The sequence below is a fragment of the Camellia sinensis genome, chromosome 2 (assembly GCF_055761805.1).
Source record: "Camellia sinensis isolate YWXY chromosome 2, ASM5576180v1, whole genome shotgun sequence".
NCBI classification, from domain to species: Eukaryota; Viridiplantae; Streptophyta; class Magnoliopsida; order Ericales; family Theaceae; genus Camellia; species Camellia sinensis.
In genome coordinates, this window is record NC_138962.1 from 209,082,289 (window position 1) to 209,091,937 (window position 9,649).

Below are 9,649 nucleotides of genomic sequence, written 5' to 3' on the forward strand. Positions count from 1 at the left end.
CCTTGCCTTAAACTGATTTTGTGCATATTTTGGACTGCCCTAGCTCTTTTTTTGGGTCTCATGGTCGAATGATGTTTGTTTTGCATGCTTGTAGTTCAATATACTTGCCTAGCTTTGAGTTTCGAGGTCCATTACATGTATATGCTGAGGCATTTTCTTGTTTTGGGGTCATTATACATCATATTTCAGAGCTTATATGAATGTCATATTCCCATGTTTCATACTCTTTAAATGCATTTGAAAGTCGGGCTTGTATGCCTCATTTACCGACCATTGAATGAGCTCCATTTCTTTGCATTCCGAGCCATCATTTTAGGTCATTTCCCCACTGTTTCAGACTTGCCTAGGGTTTGTTTGGGGTTGGTTTTGCCATTCATGCATTGTTTTATGTACCTATAGTGTAATCCGCTTCACTAGTGTAATCCCCTGAGATTGTAAAATAAAAACTCTTAATTAAATTAAGATATCAACTATATAAAATAAATTTAACAACAACTAACCAAGAAAGAATCACATAACAACATCTAAACCCAAAAAAATTAATGATGAAAATATCTAAATCACGGATACATCTCAGTGTGTGAAGTGATTAATCATCTGTAATATAATATCAAAACATAAAAGAACTTACTATTCAACAATTAAAAAGGTAACACATGCAGTAAATCCAAACTTTAAAGGAGTATCATTATTGTGCAGATTTTTCCTCCGTTGAGTTGTGATTATATAAAATAATGTAAGAAATAAAGTATAATTTTATATATTGAATCACTATAAAATTTAAACAATATATCCATAATATAGTCTAATATAGAATTAATATTAGGTATAAAATAATGAACGAAAAAAATAAGAAGAAAACAAAAAAGGCAATTTAGTATTAAAAAAAAAAATCCTAACGCCCTTAAAAAAATTAAGAAAAAAAACGTAAAACGTAAAATTGATATTGGGTTTGTGAATTATCTTGATGAAAAATATATGGAAAACAAATATTTGTCCAATAGAATACATATAAAATAGATAAAGTTAGTATAATTTAAATTATGTTTGGATTTGCATAGAATTATGTAATTAAGAAAATACATGCTGATGTGACTCTTTCAAAAAAAAAAAAAGAGTAAGCCATTATAATGTGCCACCTAAGCATGCGAAAAACACTATTTTTAATAATTTACTAAAAGTTAACCCATGTAATGCACATACTATTTTTTTTTTTTCAAAAGGTATTTGATAGTACAATGTGTGTTATAAAAGAATAATTTTAATTTCAATTTAAAATCAAAATTAAAATATGATTTTAATTATTTATTTTAATAATAATGGTGCTATCGTTCTATAAAATTGTTACATGAATACTTTTATATATATATATATATATATATATATATATTAATTGTAGTACAATTATTTGTATATTTTTTATAATTATATCGTATCACAAAAGTGTAATTATTATATAATAATTTTGTATAATATATATTAAGTTATCAAAATAACAAAATAATTACACATTTTGATATTAAAATTAATAGTTAATTTTAAAAAAATTAATAACATAAAATTAAAAATAATTTTAACAAATTAATTTTTTTATATTCATTTAGAAAATAAAATAAGTAAAAATAGAAATTATATTAAATTTATTTTAAAAAATTAAATAAAAATATGTCGTAATTGGATTATCATGTAATTGGATTATCATATAATGATTTTATGTGACACCCCAAAAAAAATTATATAGTAAAAGTACACCAACTACCACTCTTTACGGTAAACATAAGTAAATTTCCAATATCCACATCAACCCTAAATCTCCAACATTTGCGCACATAATCATAAGAGATTTACACATTAAATTTTACATGCGAACACACATTCAACAACCTTAGTACATGAATCTATAGCATGTGAAATAACCAGTCAAAAATAAATAAATGTCTGTAAGGTCTACAAAGTCTAAGACTTAAAGCCCAATTATACAAAATAATTGCTTAAACCCACACATATATATAGCCCTTGACTTGCAAAATAATCACAACAAAACAAGAGCCTTGTCCTCTCAAAATGCACTCCACCCCTTTAGTTTGGTGGAGGTTAAGGTGGCAATTAGTTGGGTTATTCAAAGCAAATCAACAAAATTTAAATTTGAGAATGAGGTATCCAAAGGACTGTAGGTGTCCAACAATATTTTTTTAGGTGCATTTAGTGGCTCCCAATATAAACCAGCTTGTACAATCATTTTCTTCCACATCTGCCCATGGTACAAACTCTACAAAGCCTATGCCTAAAAAGAAAGGGAAGAATAAAAAAAACTGCAAGCTTCTTATTTCTATACTTTGTAACACCTTTCAAGGCCAGTAAATCACCCTCCAAAAAAAAAAAATAGTGATGAATCTCCTATTTTCAGACCAAGGGCCTCTTCTCTTCTTCTTCATTTTCATTTTCAACTCGAGTTTTATTCTCTTCACTATAATCAGACTTCTCAATCTTGGCCATGGAAGATGAGGTTGACGATCTTTTATGGGGTTTGTTATCAGGCAAAAGCTTCAATAAGATCCCCATGGATATTAGCAGCAGTCCAGTCCCGTGCTGTTCGGTTAATGGCTTTGTAAATATCAAGTACGAGAGCAATAATGTTACTGCCTTTCTCGCCGTTGTCACCTAGGAGAAAATTTAATCATGAGACATACAAATCATATATAAGTCATGTCGGCCCAAATCCAAGAACCCTAGGTTCAGAAAAAACCAATTGAAAATGAAGAACCAAAAACTCAAACAGACATAGCATACGCGTTCATCAAATCTTTATGAGATCTAATATTTCAAGAAACCAAATTGAATATATTTTTTCTTTGTTTTGGAGTGATGTTATTTACCCCCATCAAATTTCTTTAGACCCCATCATCCCTTCAAATTTTTGTTATTATAATTTTACCCTAACAAAACTCTAATTTTATTCATATCTCTAACTTCCCAAACCCCCCCACCTCCACCCCAGCCACCACCGACCACCACCAGCACCTTCACTCCCTCTTAGTCAGAGGTGAGGTCACTGAAGGTTGAGAATGGTTGGGTTGGCCCCATAGGGTGAAAGGGGTCGCAAGGGTGAGAGGCTGTGGAGGTTGGGGGTCACAAAGGTAGAGGCTATGATGGTGGCGATGAAGGATTGAGAAAGGCAGGGGGAGGAATGGGAGAGGGTGGCTAGGGATGGCGCTAGAGGTGAGAAGGGGTTGGGGGTGGCAAGAGCGGCTAGGGAGGGGTGGGGAAGGGTGGCCGGAGCTGGTGGCAATGGGTGGAGGTTGGGATGGAAGTCAGGGATAGGGTTTGATCGAGTGGAGGGTAGCTTCGATATTGAGTGGAGAGTGCAAAGAAAAACAAGAAACTTCAAAATTTGTAGGTGGAGATTCCAAACAAGGGTACAAATAAATTTGGTGGGGCCATTAGTAGTACTATTGTTTTGATAGGCAAGTTCTTTAATAACATTTGAATCAAAAAAAAGTTCTTTAATAACATGTATGGACCTTTCCTTCATTACTTTTTGAAGAAATTGCAGTTTAGTGGAGGGCACAAAAACAAAAGTTGCAATTTAGTAGGTTGTCTTCCAAAATTGTAAGAGAAATGAAGTCTTAGAAAATATTGTATCATATATAGCAGAGGCATATTAAGTGAGTGTAACCTTGGATGAGTGAGCCTAAAAAGAATTTGTATTATGTAATCAAATTTTCATTCAATAAATAGAAAGTGGAATTCACATTAATAAATATTCATGAAACTCGCTTGTTTTTCGTTTGTACCAAGCAAGTATTTATGGGTATTATAACATTTTCCTCAGATATTTCTTAACTTTCTATTTTATGAGATCTACCATTTCAAGAAACCAAATTGGGGTTTTTTTTTTTCTTCTTTGTTTTGGCAGATAAGTTATTTAATTGCATCCACACATAAATAGACAGTAATGAAACCAAACTAGTTACCATTGCGGTTGTGGCAGCGCCAAAAATGGCAATGAGGGAAAGGACAGAGACTTGGCCAACAAATGTAGCCATTGCTTCAAAGATCAACACGGCATATACATAAGGATGCTGCGTGGGCAACAAACCAAAAAAAAAAAGTAACTAAAAAATGTAACCGGCGAAGAAAGAACAAAGTTTTTTGGATCTTTACCTGAGAACACGAGCTCCATGCTTTGAATAACTCTCCAGTCACGAGCATAGGTGGAATCAAAAACGGCATTCCAACTACAGTTGAGCAAAAGAGCATCTCCGTCTGTACAAAACAACAATTTAAATGTATAAGTCAGGATTTCTTCATGACGTGTGGTGTAGTTTTTTTTTTTTTCACATTTTAACACCAGTAGAGAAATCAGATCACATGCAAAACACCTGTGTTGTTTCAGGATTCATGGTAAAGATTGCTTCTTGAAGATTGCCCAAAAAGGCATCCATTACTAGAGCACCAGACACCATTAAAACACCGATCACGCTAAAGTTTGGCGAAGTTTGTGCATCCGCCAAAGTGAAAAGGATCAAACCGACTACTAAAAGTACGGCAGATATATATTCATGAGGTGGGTATTTCCGTCTTAAACCAGGTATGAAGGCTCCCATTATCATCACGGGAAGCACCTGAAATACCAAGAATCAAAATCAAAAAAGTTCGGCTAAGCACACATACAGATCGTAGTGACAACTCATCAAACAAAGCATCCTCAAAAACCATGTCTAACTACTCTAAAATCATCCACTAAATTCAGGAATTCCACATTTTTTACATTACAAACTTCTTTCAGCTCAAACAAATAAAATAACTCCAGCAAATTAGGGGAAAAAATAAAAATATATTGACATAAACATTAATGCCTCATCTTTGTGCCCTAAATTTATATTCCTATTTATAGCAAATAAAAATATATATTTATTGTAATATTCCCTCTGTGTCCGTATTCCTAATTTTTAAAAAAAAAATCCTATTTCCACACCCATGTCCGTGTCTATGTCAATGCTCAACTTAAAAAAACAGCACCCAATTAGTACACATTAATGTGTGCTTGGGAGAGAAAAGATCGTGTACACACCTAACCTTTGGCATAATACAAGAAGTGATGGACTCAAGACTTGAACCCATAACCTCAAGCTTATTAAGCCAAGTTTTAACCACTGAATCAATGGTCAATGCTCAGTTATTACTAAATATTGAAAAATAGGAGAACTCATATACAATTCAATTTAGTCTCTTTTGAAGAATGAAGGAGACAAATAATCATCATATACAACAAATGCATATTGGAATTATTGCAATGTATTATGTTTTTTGATGAGTAACTCTAATCAAACACAAGCCATTGGATCAGCAATTTACCTTGGTGGATTTAAACATAAGTTGTGCCGGGTAGTTAAGAAAAGCCAATGAACCTTTGGTAAGTCCGTTTGAACCCATAAGCACCACAGAGAGCTTCACATACGTCTTCCACGGGTTCACCATTTGTTTGGTGTTGAAGCCTTGTAAGTAAATCAGCAAAAGATAAACCCACCCTTGAACAAATGTAAAGTACCAACCATAGCTGCATAAACCATCACCGCGAGACACATTAAATTCATATGTAAACCTAAAAATTAAAAATTGTTCAAGGAAACGGTACACACACACACACACACAGAGACAACTCACCTGAATTGAAGCCTATTGTACACATATTCCTGAAATGAAAAAAAAATACGTAATTAAGTTCAGGGGTTTGGCAAATGTTTTTTTTAGTAGTTTTTTTACTTTTTTAAGAAAAATATATTTAAAAAAAAACTGATGCCTTCAGTAAATGTTTTTTGTTTTTTTGGTTACTGCACAAGTTGAGTGGGAAAGTTACTCCTCACCCTTTTGTCAGTTAAATCAACCACAAAAATTTTTAAACTGAAATAGCCCAAAAAGTGGATATTTAAGTCATTGCCAAAAAGGTAATGACACTTTTTATTTTACAAAAAAGATATACAGAATGTTTGCCTTTGGGAACCTTTACTCCAAGAATGAGAATAACACAATCCAAGAATGAGAATAACACAATATCAAAAAGTATTCAAATCAAGTGGTACATTGGTAAATCACAATAAATGCAGACCATCTTATTATAAGTATATTAAGAAAAAAAAACAAGTTAGACAAGTTAGGTAAAACATTTGAAGAAATAAATCAAGAAATTCAAGAGCCAGAAGTAATTAATTGGTGTACTCGAAGATGACCATCTAAGATTAACACAAAAACCCAATTAAGATTATCACAAATAAAATTCAAAAATATATATTTGGGGGGTTTTAGTGTAGACAAAAGGATATTAATGATGTGATAATGAAAATAATGATGGTGATTGTGATATGATGAGCAACATTTAAAATCATGCAAAAAGAATTAATTTAGGCAAATATCAACATTATATAAATTCATCTGTTACAAGATCATATTGAAACTGGCAAATACACAAAAAACCGACAAGAAGACAACTACCCTGTTTGTTTACTAGGAAACCAAAGGAAAAGAAAAGAAAAGAAAAACAAAACAAAAACACAGAAAAACTAGGGACAAAAGGATTTTGAAAGTGAAAAAGAAAACTGAATTGATCGACCCATTTTGTTACCAATCAAATAGCAGAGAATGCAGAAAGATTTCTCAATATTTTATTCCTTTAATTAAGGCAAGAATCAAATCATATATAAACTCATCTGTTACAATATCATATATTGAGATTTACAAAATAAAACCGCTGACAAGACAACTACTCTGTTTGGCTCCTAGAAAACCCAAGGAAAAGAAAAGAAAAGAAAAGCTAAAAAACTGAAAAACAAGGGACAAAAGGATTTGAAAGTGAAAAAGAAAACTCAACTATCCCCTTTAAGTTGATTAACCAATTTTATCTTAAGCTTTTACCTTTTTTATTTATTTTTTTTTCTTGGGTTTTCTCGAGAACCAAACAAGGGGGTTTAGGAGATTATACCTCGCAGACGCCATTGACAAGGTAACCGAAGAAAAACCCAGAAGAGCAAATGAGGAATTGATGCCAAATGGGTCTGTCAGAGAGTGAGATTCCAAACAGAGACCGAGCTTTCTCTTCGTTCTTCATTTTTCTTTCAACTCTCTGTTCCAATGATTTTTCAACAATGAATATGAATCGAATTCGAATCAACTCTGTCTTTTCAACATTTGCATGTAGACTTCACATAGCGAAAGAGATAAAATAATAGTATAAGGAAGCTCTGTATGTATCGATTCGATTGCGTTAACCAAATATATAAAAATGGAACATGGAAGGTTTCGGAGAGAGAAAGAAAACAGAGGTTTGAGAGAGAGAGAGAGAGAGAGAGAGGGAGGGAGGGAGGGAGGGGGCCGGGGGGGGGGGGGGGGGGACTCAATATGTAGACAGAGAGACTAGGGGACTCAGGTGGGCTATGATATGGTACGTCTCATCTACAGCATTTATAGTGAATTAAGGCCTCGTTGGACAAATATTTGTTTTAATTTAAAAATTAAAAGTTATTAAAAAAAATTTAAAAACTTATAACTTATATCAAAAAGTCAAAAATTTTATTTTCTTTTTATTTTTTATACATGTTTTAGTAAAAAATCAATAAATCAGTCCAAACATACTAGTTTTTTTACCTCATATTTTAGCTAAAAAATCAAAAAAATACTAAAATAATATGTTCCCAAACGAGGTCTAAGAGTATCTATAATGCTTATACAAATTTTTCATTAAATTTGAGTAAAAAATTGATTTGATACGATATATTCCAATCGTTTCATCAAATCTGGTCGGTCATCTGGCCTAGTGTAATTTTTCATCAATTTTTTTCCAAATCAGTCATTCACTTGATTGACCAGCTGGTCATTTACCCGATCATTCACCAATGATCGTCTGTGAGATTTGATAAAAGATTAAATGTTCCCCTGATTTAATAAAAAAAGTAGGGCTCATTTCAGTTAATACAAATTTGGTGAAACAGTTGAAACACTGTTTTGGTAATGGTCTAATTGGAGTGTTTGTATAAGTGGGAATTTGTGACACGATACGATAACACGATTCAAATCGTACACGAAGTTAGCAGGTTAGGGTTGACCATTTCCTGACATAAATATATATGAAACAACTCAATAACACAAATATTAAACAAGTCGAGTTAATGTCAAATCTGTATAATAGAAAATAGATAATCTACATAATGAAGATTTAGTTACATATTTTAATATTATTTTCATTAAAGAGTATCATGGCATTTTTTAATTTTTTACATAATTACATCAAATATATTAAAAAGTATGTAAAATACGATTTTAAGTTTAATATATATTTTGTTTTGCTTTTAATTGAACTTAATGTATTTTTTGTCTATTATTTGAGTTATTCCAGTAAACAAATATAATAATAAAATATAATTTTTATAAATCAAGAAAATAAAATTTAGTTAAATCAAATATTTTTATAAATAATTTCATTTAATAAATATAAGTTTTATTAAATTTAACTTGTGAATAAATTTTTAATTTTTTTTCATACATTTGATCTTTTTAGTTAATAGTGAAATTTTTTGACATGACACATTAATACGCTACGAACCATACGAACCAGACGCAAACCGAAAATGACACAACGCGACACGATAACACGAAATAATTAATAGATCAGATTAATGTTGAGGTAATTCTGACACGACATGAATACAATGTAACACGGCACGACGCCCACTCCTAGGCGTTTGGTAAGGAAACATTTTAGCCAAAAAGCTAATGCAATAAAAAATTAAAGATAAATTACAAATACACATTTTGAGATTTGTTTAAAACATGAATTATTTTCTATCTTGAAAATTACATTTCACCTGTTGAAATTTCTAATTTTGTAACAAATGACGTCTTTTATTAATAAATTATCAAATTAATTAATAATATTTAATGATGTCATAAATATATTTCAATTAATAATTTAGGAAATTTTATTATTATATAGAAAAGCAGTTATGAATTTTATTTTTTAAAAAATTTTGACAATAGGCATTTTGTAAATTTTAAACAAATTTTAGAAAATGTATTTATAATTTATCCTTACAAATTAACATACTTTTTTTAATTTTTTATAAATAAAAAAAAATTATTTTGAAAATCAAGAAAAATTTATCTATAAATCCCATATTGAGAAATGATGATCCATTTAGTCCCAAGGATTTTCTTACATACCAATTAGTCTTATTGATTTTGAAAAGGTAGATTTAATATATAATTTAGAAATTAGATATACGGTTATACCCTTATTTTTATTATGTTTCCTTCTTTTTTTTCTTTTTTGTGCTAGAAAGGTAAGCTACACGATTTATGGGAATCAAATTTTGAATGAATTTTTATATAAAAATCTTTTTTATTTGGAAAACATTTCAAAAAAAGTACAAAAATGACTTGAAATATGATATTCTTCAAACATTTTAAAGGGATGTGAGATTCTTCAAACATTTCAAAAGGAGTACAAAAACTTCTTAGTAAGTTTTGGGCAAATGTATAATTTTAAAATGTAACACTTCAATTTAACACTCAAACATAATATTTCAATGCAATACTCAAAAAAAATCTTTAGTGTATTTTTTTCAAAGGTAACACTCCAATATAACACTCTAAAAAA

General features: G+C 30.7%; 1 protein-coding gene across 2 annotated transcripts; it reads right to left on the reverse strand.

Moving 5' to 3' along the window:
* Positions 1 to 2,115: 2,115 nt before the first annotated feature.
* LOC114279932 (UDP-galactose/UDP-glucose transporter 2) lies at positions 2,116 to 7,432 on the reverse strand. 2 transcript variants are annotated; one of them, XM_082916712.1, is made up of 7 exons: positions 6,980 to 7,432; positions 5,668 to 5,696; positions 5,359 to 5,560; positions 4,383 to 4,625; positions 4,165 to 4,266; positions 3,975 to 4,082; positions 2,116 to 2,661 (listed from the first exon to the last, which is right to left on the reverse strand). In XM_082916712.1, the coding sequence occupies exons 1-7, from the start codon at positions 7,103 to 7,105 to the stop codon at positions 2,404 to 2,406; spliced, it is 1,068 nt and encodes a 355-aa protein (XP_082772838.1). In that variant the 5' UTR covers positions 7,106 to 7,432; the 3' UTR covers positions 2,116 to 2,403. The 2 variants fall into 2 exon arrangements, with proteins under 2 accessions (XP_082772838.1, XP_082772839.1); XM_082916713.1 differs by lacking the exon at positions 3,975 to 4,082 and having other exon boundaries at positions 6,980 to 7,361.
* Between the last annotated feature and the right edge of the window lie 2,217 nt (positions 7,433 to 9,649).